A 16,907-nucleotide genomic window follows, 5' to 3' on the forward strand; every position below is an offset into this window, starting at 1 on the left:
GTGTGTGTGTGTGAATGCCTGTCTTTATCTCCGTGTCACTGTGTGGCCACAGGACGTCAAACAGCAGCGCCACACTGTCCTCATGTGTGTCGATGGAGCCGTGTGCGTGTGCAGAGGAGTGCATGTTCACCGCTTTATCCCACGCCGACGTCACCTTCGGTAAGATGGAGGGATACCTGAGGTCCAGACAGCTGTGTGATGTCATACTGGTGGCCGGGGACAGGCGGATACCTGCGCACAGGTAGGACACACTAAACATGCATTACAAAAATGTACGTCATTAGGGCTGCAACTGATAGTTATTCTCAATATCGGGATTAATCTCTTTGTTACTATGCCACTAAAAAGATTTAATGGCATCTAGCGGTGTAAATGCAGATTATAACATCCTCGCTTCACCTTCCTGTTTAAAAACGTGTGGGAGAAACTACAACGGTGGCAAAACTGCCAGAGGCCCTATTTAGAGCCACTGTTTGGTTTGTCCGTTCTGGGCTTCTGTAGAAACATGGCGGTTCAATATGGCAGACTCTGTAAAAGAGGACCTGCTCCCTCTGTAGAAACGGCTTATTTCTAAGGTAACAAAATCACAAAAGATCGTATGTTCAGGTGATTATGCACTAATAAAAACATAACAGAATATTATATTCCATAGATCCAAATGTTACAGACTGGACCTTTTTAAATTACATCTTTTGTCAGTCCAAAACCCATAGATATTCAATTTACTGTAAGCATTAAGCATTAGCGCATTAAATCCACACATTTAAAAAACTTTGTAGTTGCCAAATGACTAAACGCATAATTCAATTTATCAGAATTATAGTTAAATAAGAACTCATTTTAGTATTATATTTGACAATGTCCTTCCCCAGTGTAAGAAAATGGTGTAATACCAGTGCTGTGACAGAATAAAAGATTAGATGACAACTAGGATCATCATAAACTGCTTTTTTACATTATTTTGTTTCAGTTTTTCACATTGTGAAAATGTTGTTTCTTTCGAGCAGATGTATAGCAGTTGTCTATATACGAGATACTGACAAATGCACACACACACACACACAGACACAGACACAGATGTGCAGTGAAGCATAAATCCATAAAGAGGTGAAGGAATTAATCAGTGATGAAAATCATTTTGCACCTATTTTGATCAAATTTTGGTCAAATAATTGTCACTCTTGATGGAAAAATGCCAAACATGCTTGTGATGCTGGTTTCTATCTACTTTCAACCTTTCTGTGTTTCATATTATTGCAAAATTTCTATTTTTTAAACAAAACCCCCCATGCGCTGCCAACAGCAGTCAGGTGCTGGTAGGTCCCAGGACCATATAATAAGAAATCTGAATTAACTACCGCACACTGGAGTGACTTTACTGTGATTTATTTAAGAGCAAACAACGCGTTTCACTTCCACCTTCACTCAGCCGCAAGGAAGCTGCAAGCGAAACGCGGTAAATAAATCACAGTAAAGTCACTCCAGTGTGTGGTGGTTAATTCAGATTTTTATGTATATTTTTGTGTTTTGGACAAATATGCCACCTCGGGATATGATAAGTTATGATGGGCCTTTTACAGACAAAACAGTTGACTAATCTAGATGAAATCCATAATGAAAAACATCAAGCCGTTTACTACTGTGCACACATGCAGCAGCAGCATTATGATTAACTCTTGCATGCAATGATGGCACATTCATCAACATCTGAACACACACATACACAGGACACTGTTTGGAAATAATCACACACAGCAGAACCACAGTCATGCTCATAAAAGTCCCTTTTTATTTTTGTAGTCTCTCCATGCCACAAATAGGCAACTGAGCCTCTGAATCATGCATCAGACAAACACACACACACACACTCCTGTCACCCACCTCACAGCCCCTACTACACTGTGCTTTGGCTGTTGCTCTCTGGGCATGTGGCCACTGGTGCAGCAGCAGGGTCCATCTGCACAAGGATGAGACAGAAGAGTGGTCCTCCACTCGCAGAAAGACTCCTTTTCTCTCACTGCCATCCTCTTTTGGCTCATTTCATTTAGTCCTCCAGGCACAGATGGTGACAAACAAAAGACCCTGCTGTAAGAGAATCCTAATGGTGTATGCGAAAGAGTGCGTTCTCGTCTGAAGATGTGTTCTTGTGCCAGCAAGGGGGTAGGAGTAAGACATCGTTGTTTGAAAGTGGTTGTTTTGTTTGCAATTGATTTATTTCATGTGTAGGATAAAAGAGCTTTTCTGGGAACAAAACATACACCCTCTTTCTCTCCTTCTCTGTCTTACATGTACACACAAACAAATCCACTCCGCACATGCTGAATAGGCCACTTGTACTGTATATAGCAGCAAAATTCCTGTGGAGTTTGTTGCAAGCAGTGCAGTTTGAGCATACTCAAGCTGTATATGTACTTTAAAAAAGTAGAGCATAATTATACACGTTGTCTCTGGGGCTGTACCTTACAGAAATAGATTATGTTGCAACTCTGTTTTTCTACCCCCATCTGGACACCAAAGTCAACATCATCTGTACTACATGTCATGGCCGTCCATCCGATAGTTGTTGAGATATTTAAGCCAACTGACCAAAAGGCAAACTGACATGTTTTCATCCCTAGTGCCACGCCATTAGGGAGGCTAAAACAGATACTCCTCCTGTACCTTTTATTAGTGAGTATATGTAGAAAAAAGTCGTAATAGTTGAGTAAGTCTCTTCTACCAGCTCTCCTGTTGTTTTCCCCTCTGTTTTTCCACTGCTGTATCTCTGCACCAAGCAGCACATCCACACAAACACAAACAGACACACAGTGTTCAGTTTCCAGCTCTTGCCCTCCTTTCCTGAGTCCAACTCGTCTGTTTCCTGCTCTCTTCACTCTGGCATTTTGTCTACTCTGTGCTCTTTCCATTATAGTGTGACACACTGCCTGCCATGTCTCTGTCTTCAGCAAGGTGCATTTGTGTGTAAATAACCCAGTGCTGTATATAGCCTGTGTCGCTCACTGCAAGTCAGACAGAGACCCACATGAAAAATTAAGGAGTGAAATTGTGTGTTGTGTGTGTGTGTGTGTGTGTTGAAAAGAGGCAGAGATAAGAGATACCGAACTAGAATACTGGCGGAACAACTTCCTGCTGACTATAGTATATTTTGACATCTTTGTCTGTAAAATACACACACACACACATACACACAGTGTTGTTCTCTGCTTCAGGCTATCTGTCAAGGTCCCAGTCTCACACTCAGTACTGAGAGTGTAGACATGTATTAAGTACACACACATCCAAGGATGTTGACCGTGAAGTCAACAAACACGCAATCAGCAGAAAATTGTAATTACACTCTTTTAACATTGAAATCTGTTCTTACAGCTGGCACACAGAGCTCTGGTGTGAGGACATTAGAAACTGTGAAACCCTGCAGTGATCTGGACTGTACTGTATATGTCACTGTCACTTTGCAGCCATTAAACGGTCACCACCTCATTTACAAAGTCATCTCCAAGAGCAAAGAATGACAAATACTGCTCATCAAATGTTAAATAACAAGTACTTTCCGGTACTTTTTTAATATCTTGATGTTTGTGTGTGTTTAACTTCACCGTGACATGAAAGGGTAATGGATTGGTGCGGTGGGGGAATTAATTAACCATCCTTACCATTGACCTTGAGATAATTCCTCTCTGTCCTTCATCTGGCTTGCTTTCTATTATTCCATATATCGTCTTTCTCAGACTCCTTAACCACTAAATTTAGATTGACCTTACATTAAGCCTCTCTCTCATCTCTCTCTCTCTCTCCGCGTCTCCTCTCGTCTCTCTCTCTCTCTCGCTCGCTCGCTCGTCCGTTCATCACCTCAGCTGCTGCTGCTATGATTGACACATGCAAATTGAATAATGTCCTCTCTGACTGCACAGATTGGCGTGTCTTTTATACTGCATGTCAGTACTTGATCTGGGCAGAGTTGTGTCTCCTTTCATATTATTTTATGCGGACACATCTGTGTTAAAAGATCTTTTTTATTTAAATAACAAGCCATGTGTAACTAAGGAATTAAAAAATGTAGAAAATAGTAAGGCAAAAAAACACAGCATGAAATAAGGAAACAAAGACTATAGACAGTATAGGTGGAAGTACAGTATAGTACAGTATAGTACTGACCTTCGATCACTACAGCCTTATGTTATGTCTTAATTATGTCATTTATTTTGCCTCTTGTTGTATCACTATGTTAAGATGATCAGTGGCTTCAGATTGCGACTTTGTAAATGTGAGAAAAGCTCCAGGCCCTTATGGCATCTGTGTGTACATTCTTCCATTCTTTAGTTTCACATAATTAGAGATCTTCTCATGTGGCGCTGGTAAAGGATAAACAACCCTAAAAAAATAAATGCGTTCAGTCTCCCTTATGACAATTTATATTAGATATTACAAACTTGGTTCTATTGAGGGAAAACTTGCTCCACTGCAGTTTGACTATCAGGCATTTAAATGTCTGTGGGCATCAAGCTCTTTATTCTCAATATGTTCACTATGCACAGACATCTGGAGATGCCTCGGGCCTATGCCAGGCTTTTGTTTGCACAGGTTTTCTCTAACAACATCTCTTCAGAGACAGGAGTATACAGGAGGAGTCCCATTTGCAAGGTATTTATTTCTTTAGGGGAAGTCAGGTGATTTAATATTTAATATTACATTCACTAATGAGAAATTTCAATTCTGTTTATACTGCGTATGTGTAGGTTTTTCCCCCTCTACCACTGTAGTAATTATTGTCCATTTATTGTCTGTCTTTCAACACACTTGTTGGTCCTCTTATAACTGTTTGGAGAGATAGCAGACGTTACAAGATGTGCATTTCTCTCTCTCTGTCTCTCTCTGTCTCTGCATGTTTTAACTTGTCCTTCGACAGCCTTCATGGTAATTTGACAGCATTTAATTCAGACTTGTGCTGTGTTGAAAGTGTGAAAGTGATCAGGGTACTTATTTAGACATGAGACCAACATGTTAAATTGCCATCAGATTATCAAAAAGGGTTCTGAAAAGGGCTTCAGTCTATCAAGCAATGATATAGAATAGATTAGATAAGAAAAAAAAAAAAACATTAAAATCTTTGCTCAGTCTTGTGTGAATTAGTTGGAAATGTAAGTGTGTTCCTCAGTAAGATTGAGTGAAGCTCTCACGTTTATGCTGTAAAAACCACAGACGTACGTGACATTTATCTGATCTCCGGATGCCCTAACATGTTTTTTGTTGTGACTTTTACCTTTTAATTTTGACACCCGCAATACTTTCCAGCTCCTAATGTATGTAACGGCCACCTCATAACCCCACTTTCCACTTTTGCAAATGAATGTTGTTTTCATGCAAATGTAGACTTTTATTAAACTAGAAATACACGTGTGGTTTTAATTTCCACTACCATACCATGTACTTTTTCAGCTGTTGTTTTTTTATGTATGCAGACCACTTTTGACACCTACAGATTATTAGCAACTACGACATACAACGTCAAAAGGCAAAAGTGGTTATTGCGAACAGTCACAACCACAGCACACAACCCCACTAGTTCTGATGTTGAAGAAGTGTGGGGGCAGGGGGTTTCAGACACTGTTCGCACATCCAACAAGCATACTGATACTAACTTGACTCGCATGTGCATCTCAACTCAAAGAAAAGGAGCCTGAGAACCAGTTCCCAACCGCATAATAACATAAAATAAAAAACCCAGTTTATTTGAACTTTGAAAAAATGCCTCTTAAATAACAAATAAGTAAGGACTCTTCAATGACTGTTCAATAGTAAAATAATGAGGTAATAATAAAGGTAAATAAATGGGGAAGGGCTTTAATAAAAACAAAACCATAAACAAATAAGTAAGCCTCTAGACTGAGCCAATATATTTACAGGATGATGATGTTATGTTTAATCTGATTCTGTCCTTGTTTCCAAGCTGCCCTATCCCTCTCTGTTCAGCATCTTTTCCCTGTCAGTCCAGCCTTGTCCTGTCAGCAAGGTCGAAGCCTTCTGCACCTCGCTTACAGCTGTCCATCCTCTCTGACTGATGCCTGACACTCTCTCCCCTCACAGACTGGTCCTCTCATCCGTGTCCGACTACTTTGCGGCCATGTTCACCAGTGATGTTCGGGAGGCCAAGCAGGACGAGGTGAAGATGGAAGGAGTGGACCCTGATGCACTGTGGGTCCTAGTGCAGTATGCATATACAGGTACACAGACACACTGATTGCCTAGATGCTACTTTATTATTTTTCAAGATGTTGGATTTTCTGTCTACATAGGAGGCGTAGCATGAGCAGCACGTTAGCAGAGCCGCAGCTTCTGTGCTCCATCTGCGTCTACACACGATGCATTCAGGCACAGTATTGAGTGCAGGTCACCCGCTGTTTGACGGGGCTCAGAGCTCAACACACAATCACTGTAGTTACATGTGTAAAACAGAAGGAAAAAGACTAGAAGTGGAAAAATATGAGTGTGAGTAAAAAGCAAGCCGTTACATTGCCTGTGTAGACAGCTGTACTGGTTAAAATAGAAGCGTATATTTTCCATCAGACGTCCGTGAAACAGATGAGTAAAGAAACACAGCTGAATCACCTTCTATGTAGACACCCTGTTAAAGGATGAGGCTGGTGATATTCTTTATTTTTCATATTGTCAAAAAATCTAATGAAAAAGTTATTATTATATATACAAGTATTGCCTGATAAAGCGTCACAGAGCTCCAAAAACTATTAAAAATACATCAGTGAACCAAATTGTTGCACTGGTAGACATTGTTACCATGAACATAGGCACTGGCACTGCAGTCGATCCCATACATACTTACCTGCTGCTGTAAATACTCGCTAGCACAGCAAATGTGTATTAATCCATAACTGAAAATAGTCCCCCTCAAACTAATTACTCATATGAACATTTGTTAAAAATTACAGTGCCTAGCTGTTTTAGGAAATAACTTAGGAAGCTTTTTAAAAATGTATATTTGTGATCCATTATTGAAAATGATCATCAGTGCCATAGATGAAGTAACACAATGTTACCATCAACCTGACAGCAACTTTGTTCAGATTCATCTGAGGACCATGGGCAGTAGCTGAGTGTACATGCAGCCTCATCTCCGCAGCCTCAGCCTCAAACTGATGGTTTGGTTAATGCACTGTACGCAAAATTCAGAATAGACTTTATTTTTATAGTAGTGATAGTAGACAAACGGACGACTCTATGTTTACACCACTGCATCAAATATTTTTTGGATTGCCAAGGTAATCCCGTCAGTAGGTGTACTTAACTTCTAGTAGTTTTTGGTTTAGGTTTAAGGTGAAAAAACATTTTCCAGGTAGCCACCAAATATCATGTTTCCTATACCAACTAAATGGATTTATTTTGGTCTCAGTCTTATAAAAAATGAAGGCGTTTTGTGACCAGTAGCACTGTTACTCTTGATCTTGAAACCTTTTAAATAATAAATGTCAAACACTTAAAAAATATGCAGTCCTCTTGTGAAATCTTGTCTTTCTTTCTTGCCATCAAGACCTTCTTCATCTCCTCTCTGTTTCCTCTCAGGCCGTCTGGAGTTGAGGGAGGACACCATCGAGTCTCTGCTGTCAGCCTCCTGCCTGCTACAGTTGTCGTCTGTGGTTCAGGCCTGCTGTGCGTTCCTCATGAAGCAGCTCCACCCCTCCAACTGTCTGGGTATCCGTTCCTACGCTGACGCTCAGGGCTGCAATGACCTGCAGAGGGCCGCCCACGCCTACACCATGGTGGGTACGCTTCCAGCGACTGAGCGAGAACGTGAATGAAACACCTGAAAATATGGATTTGAAAATGATGATGTAGATTCAGGTAGACCATAGGTGATTTAGGTTTTAACAATGAATGTAAGAACAATAAACATGGTTCTTTCACGACTAGTAGAGAGCTAACTCTATACAGTTTCCCCTGTCAGACTTTGGTCATTTTCCAGCTTTGATTCTTGGTAACAAATTGGTTCCTCGTTCTCAACGCACTACACACCATTATCGCCACAATGGCTGTTTTCAGCACATAGTTGCTATGGTTACTATGAAATAGCTCCTACATCGACTTGATTATTCTTTTTCTTTTCTTGTTCTCTCTTGTCTTTACTTGCCTTTTTTTTCACCCTGCCTCCCTCTGTGTCTCTGTCAGTGTCAATGTTCCTCTCTTTCTTCCTTTCTCTCTCTGTTTCTCTCAAAGTGGATTATTGTTAAACTTTAATCTGAGGTAATTATGTCGTAGAGGTGGCTTTATCTGGGTGTGACTGTCTGTGTCTGTAATTCACATTCAGTATTACAGCAGCCAATGTGTAAGACCTACACAATAGACTCAGTCAAGTCAAGATTGTTTTCTATTCGTTTTTCTTATTTTAATTGTGTATATATGTTGGAATGAGATCATATTTACATGTTATATTTTTCTTGCCCTTTTCTGTTTTCCACATTGAACACTTCTCAAAATATATGAATAGGCACATTAAAAAACAAGCATAAAATAAGAAAACATGTCCATAATAGCTATAGCAAACTATACAGTCACATTAAAACGATGACCATTATTAGTCAATTAGTCAAAAAATTTACCTGCAACCTATTTTGATAAATAATCATTTAAGACATTATCTTGTCCCTGGTTCTTAATTGCGAGGATTGTTTTTTTTTAAATAGATAGTTAACTATATCTCTTTGGGTTTTGGACTGTCCATCCTCCTCTGACCTTTCACAAGCCTTAATTTCCTTCCTTTTCTTCTCTCTCCTTCCGACCCTTGATCTCTTTCCTCTCTCTACTCTTAAATCATCCTGTTGTTTTTTCCGCCTCTCATTCCTTTTTCATCTGCAATTCATTATTCATTCGCCCTTACTCTTTTGAGACAAATCTGACTCTCTCCTCTCTTCTTATAACCATTTCACTTCTCTGCCCACCAGGAACACTTTTTAGAGGTGGTGGGAGGCCAGGAGTTCCTGTTGCTCCCAGTGGAGGAGATGGAGAGGCTGCTCACGTCTGATGACGTCAACGTGCCAGACGAGGAAACCGTGGTAACCTCTCTGCTAACGTGGGTCAGTCATGATGTCGCCACTCGAGAACGTCACCTACCATCGCTGCTGGCTCACATCCGACTGCCACTGCTGCAACCGCAGGTGAGAGATGTGTGGAACTCCGTCTCGCTGCCGTAAATCAGCTGTAATCTATATTTTTATATATATGGTGAAAACATTGCTCGTAATGATGAACCTGCAGAAAATTATCACCTGGATCTGCAGCTCCCTATGGATATACTGAGCTTTATAGCGATTTTGTTTAGCTGTCTGATCTGCTGATACTGTTTTGGTACACTGTCACAGCATTATTATTAAATTTTTTTTTGCAGCATAAAGCTGTTTTCGGGGGGAAAAAAAGCTGTACACTACCTGCTCAGTAGCAAAAAACAGACAGACAGACACAGTTAGCGACTATAGCCAACATAGTGGAGTATTTAGCAGCCCTTCCCTCGGGAGTTGGTAGAGACCAAAAACAAAGTTAGAAGAGGCTCAATATTGGACTTCATCTGGTGGACAGAAACATGACTCCAATTAAATGATGCTGTTACTCTGGATGTAAATGAGCAACTGTTTGTCAACCAAGAAACTTAAAAGGTGATAAAATCTATTATTGCAGGTTTAATAAGAAGGGATGTACCCATCCAACTTTTTCTCTAATATTACATTATCCAATACTAGTTTTTCCAGCTTTATATCTATCTGAATAAATCTGTATATATGCTGCAGCAAACTCATTCAGCTCTTCATGACAAAATGTAACTGATGGAGGAAACATTGAGTTTTAAAATGACATTGACAATAAATCTGTAATAATGTGGATTGTGTCATGAGCAATACCTGATCCACTCGTGAGGTTAGTATTCGCACTGATGCTGATTTGTTGTATCAGTTCGATACACCCTATAATTAATGATAATTAGAGTAAATTAAGCTTGTACAACAGTTTTATGTCTGTCAGTGTCACTACATTATCAGCCTCCTCTCTCTTTGTCTCTCCATCTTCTCCTTTTTCTCTTCCCTGTTGTCTCTTTTCCCTCTCACACTCTTAAATCAGTTAAATGAGCAACAATGAATCTGTATCTTGCCCAGAAGCAAACCACGAAAAGATTAAGTGCGTACACAAACAAGAGCACCTTAGTTGTGTACTCTGTTCATGAGGTTGTTGTCCATTTGTCTTGGTGTGTCGCATTAATTAAACACTTTTTCAGGCTAAAACTTTACCACATTAATAGTGTAAGAGCTTTCTCAAGTTGTTCATGTCCTAATATCTCCTTCAGCAAAGAGTGCAGCAGTTTTCCTCCTGATGAGCTGCTGGTCTTTTTCCACTCTCTATCCTCTTTAGGCAATTAGAGGAACTATAGCCATTACGCTCACCATAGATCTCAACCATTACTTTGTCAGGTGTGTGTATATGTGTGTAAGTGTGTGTGTGAGTGTGTGTGTCTGTGTGAGTGTGTCTCTGCGCTCTATCTCCTCCTCCCTCCTCTTCCCAGCTTGTGTTGCAGAGTACTGTATCTTGACTGGTAATGTGATGCTGAGAAGTTTATATGCTGGGCAGAACCTCAGTTACTGCCTAGGGCGTTGGATGCACTCACACACACAAACACGCACACGCACACACACACACACGTTTTAAACCTTAATTAAGTGTGATATCTCTCTTAACTGCAGCTAAATTATCTGTTCTCTTCATCTCCCTCATCAGTCATTTCCCTCACTATATATAAAGAAAATGTAGAGATAAAACTCCCCTTGTGGCCCTCCCCTCCTCTTTCCATCTTCTCTGCCTGCGCCTATACATCTCCCAGGTTTGCAATTGTGCAGTACAGTACGAACACCTCAGATATATGGCTTTGCCCTGGTCAGCTGAAATCACAAGTAGCTGTAACATGTAATCAGGGGAGAAGATGGATGGCAGAGCAGTGAAGCAGTGGAATAGCACCAGAGCAGAGAGCGCAACAGCAAGACAGACATAAAGCTGAGCGTTGATTCAAGCTCTAACAGTGTATCACCGTTATCACTACTGCCACCACCATGCTAAACTGACCGACATTCAACAACCTCATGTGCTGTGAAATGGCAATAAAACGACGTATAAACCTCACACAGACAACCGATCAATATTCATCAACCAATTAGTCAGCTCTCTATCTGGCCTGCTGTGCGATTACTCATCAAGAGGAGTCAATACACCAGATTAATACCGTTTAATCCCTTCTCCACATCACCACTATCACACATACAAAAACATACACACACACACACACAATTGGTCTAATCTGCTCAGACGAGCATCTGTGGGCTGTTAATCAGCGGATTTATGGAGTGTGTCAAAATTACAAATGTGAACCTCATGATGGCGCTACAGGAAAAGTGAGTGGACCAAAAGTCAGCATGCTTCATCCTCAGGGGACATTGACATCCATCTAAAATGACAAAATTAAATGATTGTCAAAAACTACTTGATTAATTGACTAATTGTGTCAGCTCTAGTGTGTGTGTGTCTGTCTGTGTGTGTCTCTCTCTGTGTGTGTAGGTGTGGCAGGGTGTTCATGAAAGATGGAGACAGACAGGTGCTAGTAAGAGCATGTCTTGAAGGGGAAATGAAAGACTAGAAAAGCATGAAAAATATACATGGCTGGGAGATGTGTGTTTGTGTGTCCGTGCTGTCTTTTATGTCCAAGTGTGAGCTATAACCGAGAGGGGAGCACTACTTTCTCACTGCCCACTGTGAGGTAAAGAGAGGACAGAGAGGAGAAGGTGGGATGCCTGCAGCATTTAGTCTTGCCCTCCACATTCAGTCGTTCACGGTGCGATGGTTAAATAGCACAGCAGAGGACAATCACAGTTTTCTATCTCCTTCTTTATCACACACACCCACAAATGAATCCCGAAATAGGGTTCTCCCTAATTTGTCCCAGGGTTATTGTATGCAATGGAAGCGTGGGTTCACCCCGGCGTGTAAGCTGCTTATCCATTTACCATGCTTGCTTTACGCTCTCCACGTCTGGCTGGGGAAATTGATTTTATATTCAGTGTCCAAATTGAATTATTTAGGCCGAATCTTTCTTTTCTTGGTGGTTTGACTGAATTACGGTGGAGAGCATGGAGGAAAAAGGGTGTAAAAAATAATTTTTGTAAAATCTTTTATCAAATATCCTCTATTATACTTGTTACTCTGTGACTGGATCTTGAGCAGCCATTTCTGAACGTCTCCCCACTAACTTAGCTTCAGCCAACGCACACATGCACACATCTATACACACAGTCTGGAAACTTCCAATGACTTTCAAAAAAAAAATCAATCTCCTCAGGAACCTCTACTGGGTTTCATCTGTTAACACACACACGTACGCAAACACACACAAACACACATCTATCTAAATGTAAATCATGTAATTCATGCCTTCTTGCCTTGAGGGAAAACTTGCCTCTCACCACCCTGCCTCTCTCACAGGCAGTGATTTCCTGTGGATGTATTTTAAGGAACAGACTGGTGGATTGAAGGCTTCATGCTGCAGCCCCTGGCTGCCTCTCTCTGTGTGTGTCTGTGTCTTCTGTGTGTGTGTGTGTGTGTGTGTGTGTGTGTATGTGTGGGATTGTAGATGAGGTTAGAGGGTCTGGACTAGAAAGCTGATGAGATGTTGAGGACAGATTAGTCCTCTAGTGTGTCAGATGATCAGTGTGTGCACTGTGTGTGTGTGTGGTGGTTGTTTGTGTGTGATCACTAATGGCTGCTGGTCTGATCTGATCTAATCTCTCAATCAATGAGAGAACAGCTTTCTTTCGACCCTCAGACCTCCACAATCAGTGAAAACATCGTAGCCCACACTCGTAGTGCACACACCCTGCTTTTGTTTCAGCTGCTTGTTGATAGCAGTTGTCACATGTCCCTGTGTGTTCATGTGTGTTTTTTTCTGTGTGTGTAGTTCTTGGCAGACCTGGAGTCCAACCCTCTCCTCCGGGACAGCATGGAGTGCCAGCGGCTGCTGATGGAGGGGATGAAGTATCACCTCTTGCCTCAGCGCCGGCCCCTGCTTCAGAGTCCCCGCACCCGACCCCGCAAAGCAACCGTTGGGGCCATGTTTGCCGTAGGGGGCATGGACGCTACGAAAGGTAGAACAGTCGCTTAACCATAATTCACAACCAGACATTACATATTACATACAAGTTAGTAATTAATCGATTAGTAAATCAACAAAATATTCATCACTAATTTATTAATTGAATAAATTTTCAAGCAAAAATGCCAAAACATTTCTGGTTCAAGTTTCTCAAAAATGCTTTTCTTGTATATAAGAAAATTAGTGGGCAGAGTAATCTATAATGAAAATAATTATTAGTGGCAGCCCTAATGTTAGACCCTTAGGCAGCAGGATGTACAGTATAATTAAAGATCGGAACATTCTCTGACATTTTCTCTTAATCATGGCTATGAAATAATTATCTTATAATTATTAGGCTTTTTTCTGGTTCTCATGAGAAACCACATCTTTAGTGGAGATCATCCTAAACAGACAAACAAATTGAAGTAATATAGTCTTACACACTCTACACATTGTGTCAAGAATTGAAAGCAAAATGACAAATAGAAAATTACGGATGAATGCACTAGAGCAGGATGTAGCCACAGGCACTAACTCCATATAGCTGGACAGTTCAAGCACCACAATTTGTATTTGACATTGCTTTTATTTTGTTTTCTCCAGGTGCTACTAGCATCGAGCAGTACTGTCTGCGTCGGGACACATGGAGGCAGGTAGCTACCATGAGTGGACGGAGACTGCAGTTCGGTGTAGCTGTCCTTGACGATCGTCTGTATGTGGTGGGTGGCCGAGATGGACTCAAGACACTGAACACTGTGGAGTGTTACAACCCGCACAGCAAGACCTGGAGCGTCATGCCCCCCATGTCCACACACAGGCACGGCTTAGGTGAGCCTTGTTTGAACAGAAATGTGCTTGGAAACATTGATAATATTTGTGTTGTTTTGTTATTTTTGAATGTGGCATTACTCGAGTATCTTAAAGAGAAATGTTGCCATATTTTGATTGACTTGTTTAATTATTTTTTGTTAAAATTTTCTTTTCATGTGAGGTCAAAGCTCAGTTTCAGCTGCATAACAGCCCCTCTGCAGTAAGTGATTTATATGCTCAAGAGCACTTCAACAGAGTGGACTGAACCTGTGTTATCTTGTTTGGAGGACAGTCTCCCCAGTCACTGTGCAAGCCTATTATTATAATGACAAAATGTGATAAGGCGTGCTGTGCTGGTGCTTCATTGTTTTTATAAATGTGTGCATGTGTGTGTGAACGGAGGTGGGGATTAAAACACACATCTGGCACCACAGATGTTCAGGCAGATAAATCCCTTGAGTATGGAGGTGTCAACATGCTGCTAACTCTGCACGCCTAATGCCCTTGGTGTGGTTGCACACGCAATAAAAACTCACACCTTCATCCTTAACGTGTGTGGTTTTATGAGCTTGTCCGAGCTTGTAGTGTTTTGGTAAGTTGCCATGATTTAATCGTGCGTATGTGGTTGTGTTTCGCAGGTGTAGCCGTCCTGGAGGGGCCCATGTACGCAGTAGGAGGACATGATGGCTGGAGCTACCTTAGCACAGTGGAAAGGTAAGACGATATTTCACACACTAAAGGGTCAGTTCAGCAATATTACAAAAAATACATATTTTCTCACTTACCTCTTTGGTATCTAGCAGATAGGGTTTGGTTTTTAATAATAAAAGCTGTTAACAGCACTTTCTGTGGATTATGAGTAACACCGGCACTGTTTTTGTGATGTCGCTGCTGAAAGATGCAAAGATGTGAAAATACAATCTCTTGACTGTGCTGTGTATTTCACCACTTGATGGAACATTTTTTATAAATTAGCCTTGTTTTATCATGCGCAGGACTGAGAAGTTGTTTACCTAATTTTTATTAGGTGGGACCCCCAAGCTCGCCAGTGGAGCTTTGTTGCCAGTATGGCCACACCCAGAAGCACAGTGGGAGTAGCTGTACTCAATGGCAAGTAAGTGAGCTCACACATTGTTTCATACGTCTACGTGATATAGATATCCTACTATACAACTATGTCCAAGCTTTTGGTTGTTTGTTTGGGACATCTGTTTGTTGACATCTTGTTCTTGTTGCTGTGGATCCTGTATGCATCTACTGCAAGTCGCTTCGGACAGAAGTGTTTAAAAAATCTATGTAATGTAATAGATTGTTGACATTTTTAACAGAAATTATACAAAAATTGTCTGACTGTACTTACTGTACTGTCCAAAAAGTCACTATAGTACATAGCATCTGTATGCCACAAAAATACTGCTCTGGAAAATGCTTTCTTTTCAATATATCAATATCAAATAGGAATGGACAAGCTGACAATACTCAGTCACACACATACACAAATGCACATTTTAATAGTGCGATTTGAAGTTCAGGTCTTGAATCTCCTCACTTGCCCCAGCAGCCGACAGTAGAATTTATTAGAATCGCAATATCTCACCGTTGTTTTTATTATTCAGTGCCTCAGAGAGACGCTACAGAGAAACGCTTTATAGACGCTAATTAATACAGAAACAACTGATTTGGTTAAGCATGCCCAACAGAAGTGTGTGTCTGCGCGTGTGTGTGTGTGCCAGGCTGCGTGTGCATGTATGTGTTGTGTATTCTCTGGGCTCTTTTCCTGATGGATCTCATTACTTGCTTGACTGGTTTTGATCCACTTCTTCCTTCGCCCTCCCAACTCCACACACAAGGATATTTCTACACACACACACACACACACACACACAGGAAGAGTGACTGCTTGGGGTTGTGATGCCCCAAGAGTGTTAGCTGATTGATTTTGTTCACCTCACTTTGTCCCCAAATCGTACACACACACCCACACGCACACATACACACACACACACCTTGTACCATCTGTTTCAGTGTCACAAAATTGAAACGGGACTTCCAAAGTCCAGATATGTGTGCAGTGTTTTGTGTGTGTGTCCAGAGAGATAACACCATCTTCTGTCTTTCTCAGGTTGTATGCAGTAGGAGGTCGTGACGGCTCATCCTGCCTGCGCTCAGTGGAGTGTTTCGACCCCCACACCAACAGGTCAGAGACAAGGGACTTCATTTGACCAGAATTAATTGCCGTCTTCTGCTTTATTTCCTGTCTGCTGTTCTGTCTAGTGAAGGGAATCTGTGCTTTTAAGGTTATTTACCCACAGATCAAAGGAGACAGCTAACCCTCCCAGGACGTTAGAATAGACTTCATACAGCTAACAGCTTCTGTTTATCAAGCACATTCATTATGGTCTTCACTGGAGGGGCTGAGACGAGGCTCGTATTGGTCCCTGGCAAATAATCTCCTGAACACATTTTGAGTCAGAACATTTGTAATATTTTCCTAAATGATGGAGACAGTGTGAAAAGCTGTTTTTTTTCTCCCAATCTCAACATCTACAGGTGGAACGGTTGTGCTCCTATGGCTAAAAGGCGTGGAGGTGTGGGTGTGGCCACATGGCATGGCTTCCTGTACGCCATCGGAGGTCATGACGCTCCGGCCTCGTCCCTCGCATCACGTCTAAGTGACTGTGTGGAGAGGTGAGTCTATGTCTATGTCTATATATATATATATATATATATATGTGTGTGTTCTGTCATTCTATCAAGGAGATGTAACAGATGTATCAATGTGTGTTGCTGTTTGGTAGTGTAGATGTAGATTTTTTGCTGTCTTTTTCATGTGATTTGTGTTGTATTCAAGGTCTTTTAGATGATGGCTGTTTTCAAAGTTGCTATATAAAATTAGATTAGATTAAATTAAATTAGATAAATTAGA

General features: G+C 41.1%; 1 protein-coding gene across 1 annotated transcript in view; it reads left to right on the plus strand.

Annotated features, from left to right (window-relative positions):
- klhl5 (kelch-like family member 5) overlaps window positions 1-16,669 on the plus strand; it is a gene marked incomplete at its 3' end in the record, with an annotated part of 39,840 nt that extends 23,171 nt beyond the window's left edge. Inside the window, 10 exon segments of the mRNA XM_035659453.1 lie at window positions 53-241; window positions 6,085-6,221; window positions 7,576-7,772; window positions 8,952-9,164; window positions 12,995-13,181; window positions 13,775-13,999; window positions 14,620-14,695; window positions 15,009-15,095; window positions 16,104-16,178; window positions 16,532-16,669. Coding sequence (XP_035515346.1) covers window positions 53-241; window positions 6,085-6,221; window positions 7,576-7,772; window positions 8,952-9,164; window positions 12,995-13,181; window positions 13,775-13,999; window positions 14,620-14,695; window positions 15,009-15,095; window positions 16,104-16,178; window positions 16,532-16,669 — 1,524 coding nt within the window.
- Between the last annotated feature and the right edge of the window lie 238 nt (window positions 16,670-16,907).

The sequence above is a fragment of the Morone saxatilis genome, unplaced genomic scaffold, assembly GCF_004916995.1.
Source record: "Morone saxatilis isolate NCDOM2014 unplaced genomic scaffold, NCSU_SB_2.0 Contig17, whole genome shotgun sequence".
In the NCBI taxonomy this organism is placed as follows: Eukaryota; Metazoa; Chordata; class Actinopteri; family Moronidae; genus Morone; species Morone saxatilis.